The sequence below is a fragment of the Solanum lycopersicum genome, chromosome 1 (genome assembly GCF_036512215.1).
Source record: "Solanum lycopersicum chromosome 1, SLM_r2.1".
In the NCBI taxonomy this organism is placed as follows: domain Eukaryota; kingdom Viridiplantae; phylum Streptophyta; class Magnoliopsida; order Solanales; family Solanaceae; genus Solanum; species Solanum lycopersicum.
In genome coordinates, this window is record NC_090800.1 from 90,286,769 (window position 1) to 90,306,278 (window position 19,510).

Below are 19,510 nucleotides of genomic sequence, written 5' to 3' on the forward strand. Positions count from 1 at the left end.
ATAGTTATATTTTCTTCATCATATTTTTCTTCTTTTGGATCAAGTATTTAGAAAACAGTTTTTCTATCTTCATGAAGTAATTGTACCATCTGTGTCTACTCTATTTATCTAGATCTCACTTGTAATATATTATTGTTATACTTGAGTATATAAATCTATAGCAAATTTCTAATAATTAAGTATGTATTCTTATTTTATATTTTTTGAATGGAATAAGAGTTAAGCGAGGATCACGAACGATTGAAGTGAATTTGAAAATTTTAGTTAAATTATTTTATTTATTTATTTTTATTTGTTACATTTTAACATGACATGTCTTTTAAAAATGAATATTGATGTAGGTATTTTTCAAACTATTCTCGTTAAATAATATATAGTATTAAGTTTTGAAAAATAATGTTAAAAAAACTATTTAATGCTAAGTTTAATATGAAAAAATATTACTATTATTATTTTTGATATATCAAAAGTTACACGTAAAAATCATTTTCTAAAAGATGACAATGAAAAATGAATAAATAATGTATTTGATTTGGTATAAATGAGTATTAAATAATGAATGCGTATCTTTTTTCCTAGTTAGGCTTTGTCCTCTAAGCTATCAGACTTTTGCCACAATTTTTGGTCAACAGCGAATTTATTGCAAATACAATTTTATTTATGCTTGGATGGTCCAAAATTAAAATCTAATTTTCACTTTTGAAAATACATTTATTTTTTAAGATCGAGACAGCAAAAGTTGTGGATATTAATTGGATGCAATCATGAAATGTGAATGTAGCACTTTCAAAAAAATCAAACATTTTTTGACTGAATTAAATTATAAGTGATGTTAATTTTATGTACAACTATTAAAATAGTATATACATATCTTTGATAACTCATAATAATAGAAAAAGTAAAAATTAAATGAACAATATTAGAGAAATCTTTTTAGTCAGAATTTCATCAAAATAGTAAAATAACATATTTTATTCTATGTTAATTTATTTTTTAAAATGTTTTTTTTGATTTTATTATCTTTTAATTAATAAACACAAAGAATATCAATTTATTTTAAAATAAAAATGATATCCTGGCCATTTAGCAATCCAATAATATATTCTTTTTTGGGAAAATTATATATAATAGCAAACTAATAACCTAAATTAAATGGAATAACTAGGGTTTGATTTAATTGTGCTCCATAGCAAACATTAGCTAAAATTTGCCAGAGTCTCTCTCCCAAAAATCTCGCTCGCCACTCTCGCTTTATACACAGAAGTGTATAATTCTGTTTTTGTTTTGTATAAAGCGAGAGAAAATTGTATATACACATGCAAAAATGTATATCTTCGTGTTATACACTTAATTATATAATTTACAAACATTTTACTTCAAATATTGCAGAGGAAAAGGTCAACGAATTATACAATTGCGAATTATATAATTGCAGTGAAATACAATTTTCTCTAGCTTTATACAACAGAAGTGTATATATTGTGTTTCTGTTTTTGTATAAAGCGAGAAAAACATATATCTTCTTGCTATACACTTATAATTATGCAATATACATACATTTTAATTTGATTCAACTGTATGCAAAACAAATTATACAATTGCAGCGAAATAGGCCAGCGAATTATACAATTTAGGCCAGCGAATTATACAATTTAGGTCAGCGAATTATACAATTGTATATGTATAGCAAATTATACAGTTTTATGTTTGTTATGGAACGCAATAATACAAAGTTTGCTACAGTATACAAATATGAATTTTTTGTTTGCTATATGTGAAAGTTGTCCCTGTTTTTTTAATTAGAAAATGCAAATTGGTTCCGTTGGTTATGGTATTAAAGTATTGCATATTTAGATTTATTTCTGACCATTTAAAATAGATTTTTGGATCAATTTTGAAATAAAAATCTGTGATAAAATTTGTACACGATATAACACCTCTATTAAGATTTTATGGTCAAAAACTTAAAATTCAGCCTATTTATGTAAATGGTTCTCACCTCATTCCCGTACCGATGGGGGCCCAAATGAACCTGTCTAGAGAATATAAGGGTGGACATAAATATAAAAAAATGGAAAAATTAATAAATTAGTGAAAATAAATAATTTATTATAAACAATTTGTATTACTGTCTAATCATTTTAAAATATAGTTAGAAATTCTATTTGAGACAAAAAATATTCTTCATAAATAAAAAAAATTTTCTTCGTTGTAAAGAAGATCAATGAATCATGAATATATAAAAAAAAATCAGAATTTTGTATCCTTTTTCAATTTGTATTTAAAATCATATGTATACAATTAATATTTGTATTCATTTAAAATTTGTGCTGCATAGTTTATGAATTTGACATTTTTTTCTAATTTGTATTTATTCTAAAGGTATATTAACTAGTTATGTATTTTATTTAAAAATGATTACACCAAATATTCAATTATTTCTTTTCAATTTTATATTTCATTCTCACTTTTTCATCATACTAATTTTTTATATTTTATATATTATTATACAAAAATCTAAATAAAAACTAGAATAAATAGAAATACGAATAAAATACATACAACATTTTTGAAGGTAAAAATTCTGGAGAAAAAGAGAACAAAATTTAAATTTTATTTGAAAATATAACTGAGAAAATTAAGTGATCATTACCTTTTTTAAAAAAAATATTCTCTCTCTTGATTTTCTCTTTTTTTTTATTAAATAATTATATTCTTTAAAAAAAAAAAAAAAAACATAAACTAAAATTTGACATTTCTATTAAATATTAAAAGTGTCGCTAATGAGCCCTTTAAATGTTAAAATATTGACATTTTGAAGAATTTCTCCAGAAAAATAATGCGATTTTAGGTTTATTGTTTCAATATTAGTGTTTTTTTTCCTTCAAAAATTCGATTCTCGAATAAGGGTCATGAAACTTCATTGCACCAAGTTTTTTATACTTTGATTTCATTCTCATTTAATTTTTCATTCACACCCAAACCAAACGAATAGAAATAGAAGAATTATATTAATTTGGTTCAATATTCAGTGAACACTTTTTTTAAAACGAAAATCAAATAACCGAATCGAAGAACCCTTCGCCCTCATCAAAATTTGACTTTTGCAGAAAAAGGAATAAAATTTCGATTCAAAAATTAGTATGGGCCTGAAGCATCTTCACTTTTAAGGTAAGCCCAATAGTACAAAACCCCGCAAGAACAAATTCCTTTCACACATTCATCAAAAACTTGTTTTCGCGTTTGTTTTTTTTATAAAAGTTCTCTTTTACTTTTCCATAATTTTATCGAGAAAATGAGATTTTTTAGTCACCTATAAATTAAATAGAAGAAAATAATTTTTATATATAAAAATAAAAACATCTTACAAAAAATTCATAAACCTAAGACACATAAATTTGTAAGTGAACTACAAATCTATTTTTTCTAATTTTATCACTAACATGCGACACAACTACGAAAAAACTTTAACAAAAGTAGGTTTAAGTTTTACTTGAAATTTAGCATCACGTTCTCAACCTTGTAAGTCTAGTGTTCTCACTTGACCCAAAAGAATAATTTTTGTTTTCTCTCTATTTCCAATTATTAACATTTATCACTTATCAACAACCATAACCCCTTTAACTAGAATATGTAGAAATACTCATCTTTTAGGCTTTGTTTTAAGAAAATAACGTTACGCAATATCAAATTTTACAGGTGAAACTCTATGTCAGTAATTATTTTTCATTATAGCAATTAAAAATTGGTTGTTTTTTATGAATATTACCTTTGGAAACAAGAATTCCGTCCTACTATACAACAACATTAATTTTGCCAAAATACTTTTTTAAATAGTCATCATATTCAGATCAACCTCTGACGTTAATTTTGTTCTTCATATAAAATTCTGACTTTATCACATAAACTTTTATCGATACTCTAAGTTTTGGTAAACTTACTTCAATTAAAATTTTCTTTCTCTCTTGGAGGATATAATTTTTAATTAGGGGAGCATGACATAAAAGATGTTGACCTTTTATCATTTCAATAATTTGTGGAAACAGTTTTGACTAGAAAATTATTAAATCCCTATTATGTATCAACTCATTTACGCAACTTCAAAAGCATCATATCACGTTACATAGTTGCAAACAATTTTGATAATGACCCCAAAACCATCTTTAAGTTAAAAAAATATATATATTGAACTATTAAAAAAATAAATAGAACTTACTAAATTATACTAAGATTATGTCACTAATATTCAAATATGCATGTCTATGAAATTAATCATTTCTAAAAACTGTCCAAATTGTAATAAGCAAGTTTTATACGATAAACTCAGCTCAAAAGATATTAAGGGGATTTGAATTCGGGTCATACGTATGAATGAGTCTACATGCGAAATTAGAATTAAGGGTATGTAGGTTCTAAATTCTATGGCTTCTTTCTTATCATTGAGTAGTCAATCAATTTTATCAAAGGGATCACAAGTTAATATATATTTATCAATTAGCTAATATAAATATAAGATCTACGAAAAAATTAATAAATTCGTTTGAACCCACGAATCCTAATTTAGCTCTGTCAGTAAATGATCACCTTTCAAATTAACTGAATAATCTTTTAACTTAAGAAAAGTACCGAATCAACTTTGAAAATTGAATTAGTCAGTTGGTTTTGTGGTTTAGTTCATTACAATATTATTTCTCAGTTTTATATCAAATATCTCAAAAGAATTATATTTTAAATTATACGTATGAGATTTAGCACTGAAAGATAAGATATTTTTGCAGGATTAGTTTTTATTTAAATTATAACATGAAATCGAGTTTTAGTCTTTTGGAACAAAATATTTATCCTAAGATCTGATTATGTGAGATTTGAAACCAAAATACCGAATACGGTCAGATAAATTTTATTTTATTTCTTATATGTATGTATATTATACTTCAAAAAATCAACAGGATCTTTGCTTACCAATCACATGACGTTTGGATTTACAAATAAATAGTCTAAATAATATTTACAAATAAATAGTCTAAATGAATTGAAACACTCATCTCTAATTGTGTTTGGATTTCACAATAAACTTTCAAAAATAATTCATGAGAATATATATTTCAAACTTTTTTCTAATAAAATTAGTGGAGAATGAATGCACCTAGCAATCAAGGTTTTTACATAATCGTCAATGAATTAATTGGGTCAAAAATTTTAAATTTAAGAATTCAAATTTCAACAGGAAAGAAAAAAAGTACTAGGCCAAACTTTATAAATGATCAAAATGTGAAATTAATGGGAAAGGAATGATGAAAAAAAAATGCAATTTTAAGTTTGAATTGTGAAATAAGTAGAGTCGTAAATGAGGTGGCTATAGTTATCAATTTATAATAGCAATGTATATATATTATTTACGAGAAAACATATATTTTATGCAAATATTAGTTATTTCACCTATTGAATTCTCTCATAATTTATATATACATTAGTTATGTGAGTTTCTAAATATTATATTAGATATTATATTATTCTGTTTGTCTCATTTTTATGTGGTATTTTTTATTTTTCGAGAGTCAAACAGGTTAACTTTAACTGGACATTTGCGTATGGTTTTTCAATTTTTTAGAAATGAAATTTATATATTTATAAACTACGTAAAAAGTACTTACTATAAGTCACAATAATTGATAATTCAAAATGTTAAAAGGATCCATGAAAAACGTATGGTCAAAGATAAACTTATTTGAATCTCAAAATGTGAAAAGTGCCGATAAAATGAAACGAAGGAAATATATAATTTTATAGACGAATTCATTTTATCTTTTAACCAGATACTAAACTTTATATTACTTATATTAAATATAATACATGTACAATTCACCTTCGAACCAGCTATAGACGCCCCTATGAGGATGGGAATGAAGGAATTTCCTTCCAAGTGTGGGTCATAAATGTTGAAGAAATTTCAAGGCTTCAACCAAAAGAGGTTAAAGGAGTTCCATAAATATAGCAAATGGCATTTCCAAAGAGATGGATGGACCCAATGATGTCTATGGAAAATCTTTTTTCTAATTTTCTAGAATGGTGATGTAATGTTAATCCTTGTTATGTAATTTCATCTTGGCTTAAGTCATTGATAGCCACTTAAAGTTGTCCGCAAATTTCACTTAGACACCTCTTCTTAGGATTGTTCCAATTGAACACCTAGACAACAAAATTTTTTGTCTATTAAACCCTTTTTGCTGACATAACAAAGCGTTTGTAGTACACACAAAGAAAGGAGCGTGAAAGCATAACTTGTCAGTAAAAAAAAAAGGTTTTATATCTTCTTCTTCTTTGAGAAAGCTCATCACCATTTTTCCATGGCAAGCTGCAACCATCACCTCATAATTCTGCAACCATCACCACTCATAATTCTTTCTCCTTCTTTTTCGATTTTCAGCATTCTCTTTCTCCAATACACCAGTTTATTAAATCGGTTGCTATCATCCACAAGTCTATCATTGTCAAACAACCTTAGCCTTTCAAACAACCAACTACACATTCAAATTACCCACCGTAAGTTTTTCAACCGTAAAAAATGTTATCTCTGCTGCCATCAAAAGCATCTAACCTTGTTCATCTATTTTGTCAATTTAAACCCAAACATAAATTAAATAAAAATCTTAAAACAAAAGAAAAACAAAAAAAAGGAAGAAGATGAAACAGAGATTCCTTTCCTTTGAAATGGGATGTTAAGCAAATTTCATTGAATAAAGATTAAAAAAAATTAAAATAACGAGCAATTAGTGATAAATCATCTTTTTACTTTACTTTAGTGTTCATTATTTCCGGCAAACTCCATTTTTTGGGGCAAGAATAATATGAATTTGAAATTATTCTTTGAAATTGTTAATTTATTTAAATTTTAAAACACAAGAAGAAAAAAGAACATCAATAAATCTAAATGAAGTTTGAGGATAAGAGTAAGATTTAAAAATGGTAGTCTATGGTGTATTTGGGGAAGGTTATGGAGAAAGAGGAGAAGGGTAATGGTGATTTTCTTTTTTCTTTTATTTCTAAAAAAAAAATATAATTTTTCCTTATTATTTTTTTAGTTATTCTAGGTCCAATACCACGTGTCTTTTTCTAATTAGTTACTATGTCACATTACCAGCAAGTGTATAACACACACTCTCTTATTTCAGCTGATTGTCTATAAAGTGTTTGATAGGTAAATTTTTTTATTAGTACGGAGGTTCAATTGGAACAAGCCTAAGAAGAGGTGTTTAAGTGAAATTTGCGGATAATTTTAAGTGGCTATCGATGACTTAAGTCTTTCATCTTCATATCATTTCCAATGACAATAACATTTTACCAAACATATCCACGCTTGTCAACAGCACACTCTTTTTCTATTCCAATATTTTGAGCCCCTCACCAAAAAAAAATTAACATCATTTCTTGATTCTACTTTCATAAACTTTCGAAATTTAACAACTACGTACTTCAATGTTTCACTTTTTCCTACTCTAAGCATATGGAAGGAAATTCCTATGATAACCTATCTGGTATAATTGAAAATGTATATAGATATTGTGACTATCTCGTGAGAACAGAGATTGCTTTTAATAAATTTTCTGAATGGAAATAACTCTCAAATAATTATGCTATAATATTTGATAAATTTTAAATTTTAACTATGGATAATATATAAACGAGTAAACATATTTTAAGAGGAAATTAAAGATAGTGGGGAACCAAATATCTTTAACTTCGCTAGATATTTGTCTTCTCTTTCACTTTACTAGATCTCATTAACCTAAAGATGTTTTGCTTTTTGGCATTTTGTAAAATGGAAGTGGCAACTTTCTCACCATTTATGTTAAAATAAAATAAAGATATGTGTGTGATTTAACTATTGAATTGAGATGTTTGCCTTGTAAGGGCAATGAAAGTTCTATTTTAAAGTATACTTCCAGACTATTCAATTACCATTTTGTCATTGTTTGGCAAGTAAAGGATAGGGTAATAAAGAAGAAATTGGAGTTTATATATTACTTTTACTGAAAATTAAATTAAGCTAGTAGTGTCACACATGCCATGCCATTCTTGGGACGTGACAAATCATTGAAATGGCTTCAGTTGGTAGGTGAGAATTTAGGTGCCCATTCAGACGACAACATTTAATCATCAACCACAAAACCCAAAACCTTTCTACTCAATATCAGATCGAGTTCAAAATTGATTTAGTGCGTCCTTTTATTTTCTTTATAATTTATATCAAATCAATAAACGCAAAGTCGAAGTTAAAATACTTATCATTGTGGCAAAACGTTATATTAAACTCATTCAAGAAAAAAGGATACTTTTTCTTCAAGTTAAAAAATGGAAAATCACAAAATGCATTGCATGATATAAAGGAAGATATAATCTTGAAGAAGCATAGAAATCAATCTCCACTCAAAATGTACACGATATGGCACATAAATCTTCTCAAGATAAACAGGATTATACTATAAACTCCCCTACTACTTTTATTTTATTATTTTGATCATTTTTATAGGAAAGCACAGATCAATCACACTGATGTTTGTGTAGGTTTCACAGGTACGACTTTAGCAGCTTCTTGAGGTCTCATATCGGAGCCAACAACAGCTTGTGGCGGCATTGCGTGGTACTGCGGTTGTTGTTGTGGTGGCGCTATGACACCACCTTGGGGAGGATAGTACATCTGCCTTCCTACTCCACCATCGTACGCCATCTGTGTGTACCCACCTGCATCTGCTACACCAACTCCCATGGTAGTTGCGGGTCTTACCATGCCATATCCTTCCGAATAACCAGCCACCTTTGGAGGTACCTGAGATTGTAAAGTTGGTGGTGCCGCTGCAACTGTCGGTACTGCTTGTGGTAAACTAGGCATGACATTGTAAACTGGTTGATCCCTGTAAGGCTCCTGTGGCATCCTCTGTACGGCGTAGTACCCTTGACCCGGTGGTCCGGCCATTGGCCTGACAAATTGTGGGTGTTGGTGTTGGTGCTGGTGTGGTTGATATGCTCCGGCCGGTGCTTGATGAATCATGTAAACTGGTTGTTCCATACCGAGACTGCTCGCCGGCAGTACTCCTCCGGGAACTTGTTTTTCCTGCCAATAGCCAACCTGTGCAGGTACTGTACCCGGCACGGTAGGAGAAGCTATTTTCTCCGGTCCTCTCTGAACATAATAATCACCTCCGGGGAAAGCCGCTGTCAGATTATCGTCGCTTTTCCGACGATACAAATTTTGTTGCTCTTCTAGATGCAATCTCTGCAGATCCTGAATGTGCTTCTGGATCGGATCAGTCCCCATCATCCTATCATCCACTCCATGAACCGGCATCTCTGGTTCCTTAACAACTTGCTCAGAGTTCGGATCTCTCAATTTCACATGTGGCGGTACCATCCCTTTCTCTGAACCAAACAGAAAATCCGCGTTTCCAACCTGCTGTGCAACAGCCCCCGCAGCCGGAGACGCCTGAATCGGACCAGAATTCAACGCATCGACAAACCTATCCTTCTCCGATTTGGAATCCTCCGAACCAAAACTCCGGCTCTGCGACACCCCACTCCCAACAGTCGCCGGCGTATTGGCCGGAAACAAAAACAACCTAAGCCTAGCTGGTTTAGGTGAAGCTCTATAAAGACGATCATACTCATGCATCATATGTTCTAAATCATCATCATTAGTAACAGAAATTAAAGCATCAAGGTCCTCACCTGGCAGCTGATACTTAAAGGAAACAGTATCCGTATCACAAATAGCAGCAAGCTTAGAAATGAGAAGAGGAAACTTAGTATTCCGCTCAACAGATAGTATTTTAGTTTCACCGCCGATGTAAGCAAGCTGGTTATCATGAGGTCTCGGGTGAATCTTACCACCATAACTACACATGAATTTGACCTTATAATTAGGGATTTGATTCGGATCTTCCCATGCGGCAGTGTTTTCAAAATCAATTTCACGGGAACGGGGAGATGAATCGCCGGATTCAGGGTAAGAGGTGTAAGAGTAGTTCTCCATGTTTTGGGGGGTTTAGGAGGATTTTCTACTGTATTTTTGATAAGTAGAGTTTAGGCCATTAGAGAAGACTGAAAAAAATGGAGAAGATGGGGGGATTTTAAGCGGCTGTTTGAGAGAGTGGAATTACTATTCTCACCCGTGACTTTACGGAAAGTGTCTGCAACTTGTTCCGATTGATTCAGTAGAAAATTACGCCAAATTATAGTCAGCTAGGACTCAATTAATGAAAATTATAATCGTTAAACACGAATATGTAATTATTATTACCCTATTATTATTATTAGTAAAAGTTACCCGTAAATTTATAAAATAAAACTTGAAATTTATCGTTCATTCAAATTAAAACACTATATTATATTACATATAAAATTACATAGTAATAATAACATAAGCAAATTATACGTATATTTAATTGTGAAGAAAAAGATGATGGAAGAAGATGTTAGAATTTTTGTTGTTTTAAATGAAAAGAAATCTCTCTATTTATATACAACAAAAATAAATGTTTATTGTGCCTTATCGAAGAGATTACAATTATATGAAAAAATTGTAACCCTTCGAAAAGATCACAACTAATGGCTGAAACACCATAGCTTTATAGGTTTTCGTTCGATGAAAAATTATATTATTTTTATATGATTAAAATTATTTTTTAGGTATATATTTGATAATAACCTAATTTTATATTTTTCAATAATGAATATAATAAATCACTAAACTGCCGAATTTAGTAATTAATTACTTGAATACTATTTTCATCTCTAATTTTTTTTTTACGTTTGTATGTTTTTTTTTCTCTTTCTAGTAGACATTTTAAAATTTAATTATTATATTAAAAAATTATATTTTTTTACGTGTGTATGTTTTTTTCCTCTTTCTATTAGACATTTTTAAATTTAATTATTATATTAAAAAATTATATTTTTATTTGAGCTAAAAACTTTCGTTCAAATTCTTGAATTTTTTAAAAATATTTATACATTCAATATGGGATACACAAGTATTTGATAACTAGTCTTATAGTAAACTAAATCAAATACCCATAATGTCAAGTGGCACGAAATGAGTTACTTAGCTAATTTATTTTATTGGCTAGTCTGACATGGTGGTCAATAAATTTTTTTTGACATTATTCATTACATAGTATATCATCTCTACAACAAATCGTGTAACACACTCAACTAACTTTACTGCCTTCAAAGGCTAGAATTTACAACCATTTTTCATTATAATCATAAATTAAGATTTTAATCATTATGTATAACATATTCTTTTAACGAATAGAATTTAAGTGAACATCAATCAACCACTTTAACACCGTTCTTATCATAAAAACTTGGTAAATTTTATACGTACATTAGTGTAATAATTAAAACGGTGAATAATATATAATTTACCTCGCAATTAAGCATACAAATCAATCTCAAAATAGGCACGTTACAATTTTGATTTGGATGTATTTGGACCACAGTTTTATCATTTTGATTTGATTCGATCAATGTGATGCCTTCAATTCAAACGTTATAAGTCAATTGCTTCAGTACAACTTTTGGGATTACTATATAGTGATTGGCCCTATACAAGAACCTTTTGGTCCTAACTCAATAAATGTAATCCTAATTAATTAGTTATGTAATGTACATATAGTATTCCTTCTAGATATGTGTAGATCTACCTAGTTTCAGTTTTCTCCGTCTCATATAAATTATATCTATTTTTTCTTTTATATATTTTTAAAAAATACATAAATAAAAAACGTAACTAAATAAATACAACCCCAGATAAAAATAATAATTGGGGTGCCCAAACATTAGAAAATGACCAAAGAAGATGATAAAAAGTCAATTGTGCCCTACCAACAAAGTTGAAAATGGTGTGAATTAGGAGTTAATCGAATTGCTGGGCAAATGGTTTTTGTCCGTGTAAGCAAACTAAGCAGCCAATTAGCAAACTAATACACAAAATTAATACAGCACCTGGCATGCACATGGTAGGTAGTTCATTATCTTCTTCTACATGAAAATGACCTTTAATTTTTTTTATTTTCTAAAAATGTGGATGTGAATTGACATGCCCTAATCATATAGAATTAAATTATATAGTAGAGTATGATAAGTAATTATCTACTTTTACAAGTTTTCCACCACGCTTTGCTCAATGATGAAGTCTCTCGATCAAGTAGTGGCGGAGTCAGAATTTTCAATAAAAAAATTTAAAATTTATTAGACTTGAGATTGACATCTACTAAATATAATTAAAAAGTTATTTTAATCATATATAAATAATATAATTTTTTATTAAAGGAGTTCGGATGAACCTAACCGGTGGATCCGCCGTTGTTCTCAATATTTATATTTATCATCATGTGATAAGACGTAACTTGAATCCTATCATGCCATATGCCATGACATGATTATTTTTTTATCTGTATATAAGTTTTATATAATGGTTATTTAAAATTACAGCACAATAATTATTAATTAAGAAGACATAAGTAATTTATAATGTTATCCTTGCAAAATCAAATCTCAATGTTCTTACATCTTAACATGCATTGCAGTTAGATTCTCTTGTTCGTTTGTTAGAAGATAAATATTAACATATGTTATAATTTAGTTTGCTTCTACATTGTCTCATTTTTTCTTTTCTCTCACTCAAGTTCTTTTTTTTTTTTTAATTGAGAATGAACCCAATATGAAAGATCATAAGAAAAATGATTTAATATATCGCTTAATAAATTTTGTAAAAATAAAAATATATATAAATCATTTTTTATAGTCAAAAATATATCTGATCTAAATAATAAAGTCAAAGAATATATCAGACCATTTTCCTATATTGGACATTGCAATTTTTACTCATTTGCTTTGCTACATTCTAAAAAAACTTAGGTCAACGCATAAACTATTTGGAGGTCTTTTTTGGTCATTGGGGTTGGTTTTGACAAATTTGGGCTCATGAGCTAAACACTTCAATTTTCTCTAATTTTGATTTATTTTGTCGGCCAATTCTATGTTATTGCAATTAAATTGACAAATTCAAATAACGTGTCGTTCTCTTGATCAAAAATATTTTTTTTTCTAAGTAATTAACATTTTGCATAAATACAACCACTTTTTGCACACCCTAAAATTAATGGAATATAATTAGCCATCTTTTTGTAGAGTTGTAGGATTAATTAATCAAGTGTTCTAATTTGTGGTCCCTTTCATTATCTCTCACACCATGATTAACATAAATCTCAGTTGGTTGTTTAATAAATAACAATGTATTACCTTGACTTTGTATTCCTAAATACGTTCCTTATCCAAAATTATTGGTAGTTGGATTCAATTCAGAAGGAATTAGAAAGAACGATATCTCATTTAGAACAAAAAATAAGTTTAAATTAATTATATGGTAATTATAAAGTAGAATATCGATCGATTGTTTTAAAAATATATATACATAGTTGAGAAATTTAAAAATGCTAGCATCATTGGCATGTACATAGTTGAGAAATTTAAAAATGCTAGCATCATTGGCATGTGCAAAACCGAGGAGAAGTGTTTAAAAAATGTTACGATCTATTATGGTAAAAGAATAGTATATACTTATAAGATTAGCATTAATCAATTATATATTTAAATGGACAGCTTTAAGACAGCAATATTCGACGTAAGATATGATATAGTACTAGTTATTATAAAAAAAAAAAAAAAAAGTTGCATCAAGCACAAGAACCAGCGTGAATATAAAATCTATACATCATGATACAAAACAGCATCATTTGGTTCCACTTTATTTTTCTTCAAGTTAGAGAGAATCCGTTAGCTATTGTTGATTATTCTTCCGTTTTAATTCATATGTCATAGTTTAAATTTTACAAATCAAAAATTTAATTTTGATATTATATGCTCTTTGAAATAATTTATATTTAATAACTATGTAAATGTACTAAAAAATGATTATAATTGATAATTAAAAATACTTATAAAATAAATAGAAAACTTATTATAAACAAAAACTCATTTGAATTTTAAATATTGAAAAATATTATTTTCTCCGTTTTAAAAAAAAGATGAAATAATTTGACTTGAAATATAGTTTAAGAAAATAAAGAATATTTTTTAATCTGGTGATTCTAAATTAAAGTTATGTCAAATATACCAAAATATTTTTTAATCTGGTGGTCTTAAACATATCATGTAGAAAGTTAAAGTTAAAGTGTTGATAGAAAAAAAAATATTATTTTTTTAGAACAAACTAAATAGAAAATAAAAATACTTTTTTTAAAACCATAAAAATATAAAGTGAATCGACTTTTTAATATTTTTTTATTTAGTATGACAGCCGTAAAGCTCATATGTTTTAACGATAATTACCAGATAGTTTCCTTCCGACATTTGCAACTTTATTACTATCCTTCAAAGTCAAATAACACATTTGACCACCCAATTACCAAAAACAAATTAATTTTAAAAATAATTGTAATTCTAAATTTGATAACTATTATTTTATTGATATTAAGAATAAAAAGATAAAAGTATAATAAATTCTCTTCATTTTATAATATTAATTTGAATAAGTACATTAAAATAACTATTCAATAGATAGGTGGACTAAATGATCAATTTTACTGTTCTTGAATAATCCATTTTATTTACATTTTTTTTGAACAAACAATGTAAAAAAAATTATTTAAATTTTATTTGGAGGTATTTTGAGTTGACTAGAATAATACTGTAGCTAGTAGTTGTAATAATACAATACGTACACATGGTTTTCTTGCTGGCAAATCGTATTGGAAAAACAAATAAGAAATGCAAACAAAGGAAAAAAGATATTATATGCATTTTTTTCCATATAATATGATTAAAAAAAATTACAATCTTAAAATGTTAGTTAAAATTTTTATAATTTAACTCTAAAAATTAGAAATCATGATTAAAAAAATACATTTTAAAATATTAATTAAAATTTTTATAAATTAACTTTAATTATAGAAATCATAACAAACAATATTGAACGGAGAAAGTAGAAACTAATTATATAGTTATGAATGTACAACATTTATAATTCCCCTCATCTGATCGATCCCCTCTCATTATTATCAGCCTTCATGTTCTGCCATGCTTATTTATTAACTTTTTCTTTGTCCACTATTCTTTCTCAGAATTTCTATTTTTAGATTATATATAAAAATTTTGATTAATATTTTAAAATATTTTTTTTTATTAAAGAATTGTAATTTATAATATTTTTTATATAATTTTTAAATATTTAAAATTTTTGTTTTAAATATCAAAATTAATATAATTCAATTTAATTTTGGAAATTAGTCAAATTAGTTTTTAAAATGCGCGACATAACAAATAAAAGTGAATTTAGCTTTGAAGATTAACCAAATTAACTTTAGAGAAGCAAACATGACAAATAAAAGTGAACGGAGGGGGTTGATATACATTTCCCCTTAACTTTTCCTCATTTTTCATTTTGACACTCCATAATATTATATTTATGGTTATTTTTTATGTATATGTTATTTAATTACAATTTTTTATTTTTTTAAAAAACGACATTTATAAGTTAATTATAGTAAATGTTAACGAACGAACATTATTCCTTTTTAAAAAGTACTCTATAATTTTTTAAAAAGAGTTTCTCTATATTTTTTGTGTGATTTTTTTTTTTTACGAAATTCTGTTTGTTTTCTCTGTTAAAAATAATTGACATTTCGAAAAGTCAGTCGAGTTGTAACATTTTTTAATAGTGTTATTAGCAATAAACAATATCCTCCATTTTTTTACTTATATTGAAAATGCATTTTAAAAAAATTCGTATTGAGTCATATTAGAAATAAAACGTATATGCATTAAATTATGATAGCCTTAATGATAAGAAAAATAAATAAATATATAATGTTATTTAATTTAATTTAATGTTTAAGAAAGAAAATTAAAAAACTTTCATCGGTTTATTTTCATATAAAAATATAGAGAAAATCTCAAAATATAATATTATTCTTTCAAGAAAAAAAGATCGTTCATTCGCTAATTTTTTTAATGAAAATTAATAGCTACACTTCATTTTTTAAAAATAAGGAAATCATAAAAAATTGTATTCATGTTTAAATGCTTCATAAAAGATGGAGTTTAAGAATTAAAATAGAACAAGCCTAGGTTAAAAGTGTCAAAATAAATATAAAAATAAATTAAGGGGATTGTTTATGTACTTAGCCTTGTTAAAAAAATAACTAACGTTCTATTTTATTTATTATACTAGATATAAAGTTCCACACAAGTACGGATTCAGTATATATTAATTTAGTTATTTTAACTCATGTGATACAAATAAAATTAGAAGAGTTAGTTAAATATTTAAATAGTAATATTTTTTTTATTATATTTATTATATTTTTAACGTAATTTTTAAATAATATTTTTGGCATATGTGATATTTCGAGAGTGAAATAATTTTTTATATACTTTTGTTAAGTTGTTAATTGTTGTGAATTATGTGACACATGTAAAATTTTGAGAATTAACTAAATTTTTATCATAATTTTTAAAAAAGTACTTCAAGTATGTAATTCTAAATATATGTTATTTCTCCTTTCTGAATTAATATGATGCACTTTAAATTTTGAGATTTAATTAAATTTTTAATATGCTTTTAAATATTTTTAAATTATAATTAATAGTACTTTTAATGTATTCCTTTATGCCAATTTACGTGGCACGTGTGAAAATTTGAGAGTTAATCACATTTTAATATAATTTTCAAATATTTTAAATTGTTAATTATTGTGATTTATAAAATTGTCAATGTGGGTTCCAAATAATACATGGTACTTTCTTAGTTCTATTATGCAGTACATGTGAAATTTTGAAAGAGGTAATCAAATAGATAAAATACGAAATATAAACAGAAAAAGTTGAGGAGAAGGATCGAAATACTAAAATAAAAATAAATTAAAATAGATATATTATGAAATATAAATAGAAGAAGTTGAGAAAAGGTCAAATCAATCAATTGACCGGCTGACCCCATGCTTCTCAACATTCACTTCTATAGTATACTCCCTCTATTACTATTTAGTTGTTCACTTTAGAAGGGACATGCATATTAAGACACTAATTATCATTACAAGTTAGTTATAATTATCATTACAAGTTAGTTACAATTATATCGATAATTTAAAAAATTATGCAACTCACCAAGTATAATAAATATATTTTCTAGTTTCAAAAAGCATACATTACAACTTAGTAGTACTATAAATTTTCTAGAATTAAATAAGGACATATTAGAAAAAAATTATTACACTTTCTTGATTTGTTAAAATGGATAAATAAATATGAAAAAATATATGAATAAATAAATAGGGACAAAAAGAGTAATATATATATATATATATATAACTTATCATTTTTCATGCATTAGCCGAAACTTCTGACAGAAGTAAGCTAATGTTTGTGTCTTCAATAATAACCCGACTACTAAAGAGAAAAATATCACTGAATTAATATAAGTGAAATTATAAAATATTATTATTTTATAAAAGTATTATTTAATAAATGATAAATTTTCAAAGATTCAGAATTTGAAAGAAATTGTGAATACAATTGAAAAAATAATTGGAAAAGGATGTAAAATATTCTTGAAGTATTGAAAATGGTATATAATTACCCATCATCTACCTATTGACTCTAAAATACCTTCACATCCATCTATCGGCTCACAAATATCCTCCTCATCCACCTTTGAGTCCAATTTTAGCCACTTCATTAATGGATCACAATTTAAAATAATTAAATAATCTTTTTAATTATGTGACACTCAATCAATGATTGCAATTTTATTATTTAATATAATTTTTAGCCCACATATTTTTAATTAAACCCGCCCAGTACTTATTAAACTCGCCCAACCCTATACAAAAAGAACCAAATATTTTCATGTGGCGTATCTATCTTATCAACGACTTCAAATATATATATATTTATGTTCGTATGTGTTTGTGGAGGGGGAGGGGGGGGGGGGGCAAGCCTCTAATTTTTAGCAAATAGAGTAATAACTAAAATAGCTCAATCAATCAAAGTTTTTTAATATGATATTTTTCTATAATCAAGTACGAAAATCAGCATATGTATAATTATGTTTTCATTTCACTTGGAAATAAATGAGGCTCTTTAAGTCTCAATACTTAAAAAAAAAAATTACAAAAACTAAACACAATTTCACTTCAAAGTACAATTTTGTATTTCCCTATTACAACTAAAAATCATAAAAATGAAAAATCCCACAAAGTCATTCAAATAAATCAAAAAACCAAACAAGGAGAAATACTCATATTAAAATATTGGATTTTTTTGTATTGGATCGGGAGAGTTTAATAAGTATTGAAGTGTGTTTAATTAAAAAGGAACGGGTTTAAAAAATATATTAAATAATTAACTTGCAGTCAATGGTTAAACGTCACGTAATTAAAATGATTATTTAATTATTTTAAATGGTGTTCCATAAAAGAATTGGTTAAATTGGACCCAAAGGTGAATGAAGAGAGTATTTGTGAGCCAATATGAAGGGTATTTTAGAGCCAATAGGTGGATGAAAGGTAATTGTGTACAATTTTCAATACTTCGAGGGTATTTTAGATTCTTTCCAAAAAATAATATTGATGATAAATTTGAAGATATACAATACCTTATCACATGCACAAGGAAACTTATCGCATTTAGGGGTCGTTTGGTACAAAAATGAATAATGCAGGGATTAGCAATGCAAGAATTATTTTTATCAAGTGTTTGGTTCATTGTTTCTTATCTAATTTTGTGTGTGGTTTAGAAGTTTTTTTTTAAAAAAACTTTCCAATTATACCCTAGAGTTATTATGAGATTTTGTATTTCATGTAATTGAGTCAAAGTAAATAATTAATGGAGAATTTATTTTTTATAACATTTTTAACTAGTTAGGAGAATAAAAATTTTATTGTCATGTTCACTATTTACTCACTTAAATTATTTGAGAGTAAATAATTGTCATCTTATTAAATTAGAGTTAATAACTCAAAAGGTCACATAACTATAATGATTATAGAGAAAATTTATTGAACTTTGTTTTGTATCAATAAATTTTTTAAAAAAACTCTATATCATAAAATAAAATAAAAATATAGAATAAATATAGAAAAATAAATTAAACTATTTTTATACGCGAGATGTGTATGTATATATATATACATATATATATATACACACACACACACACACACACACACACACACAAACACACACACTCTTGTTTTAGACTACTTGTCTAATGTCTAATGAACTTTTATTAAGAGACAATATTTTACTTATGAATTGTTCTTAAATTCATACATCAACATTAACATATTAGTCGGATTGTAATATTTTATATTAATAATAAATAGATTAAGTAATTCATATTTTAGAAATAAAAAATTATATCTAAATAATAAAATTTGTAAGCTAATTT

The 19,510-nt window shown here is 26.6% G+C and overlaps 1 protein-coding gene across 1 annotated transcript; it reads right to left on the reverse strand.

Annotated features, from left to right (window-relative positions):
- Positions 1-8,315: 8,315 nt before the first annotated feature.
- LOC101252825 (uncharacterized) lies at positions 8,316-10,285 on the reverse strand. The gene has a single exon (XM_004230525.4). It carries the CDS (start codon positions 10,025-10,027, stop codon positions 8,546-8,548), a length of 1,482 nt encoding a protein of 493 aa, XP_004230573.1. The 5' UTR covers positions 10,028-10,285; the 3' UTR covers positions 8,316-8,545.
- Between the last annotated feature and the right edge of the window lie 9,225 nt (positions 10,286-19,510).

Coding starts and splice junctions, on each gene's coding strand:
- LOC101252825 (XM_004230525.4), bottom strand. CDS start 10,027: ATGGAGAACTACTCTTACACCTCTTACCCTGAATCCGGCGATTCATCT.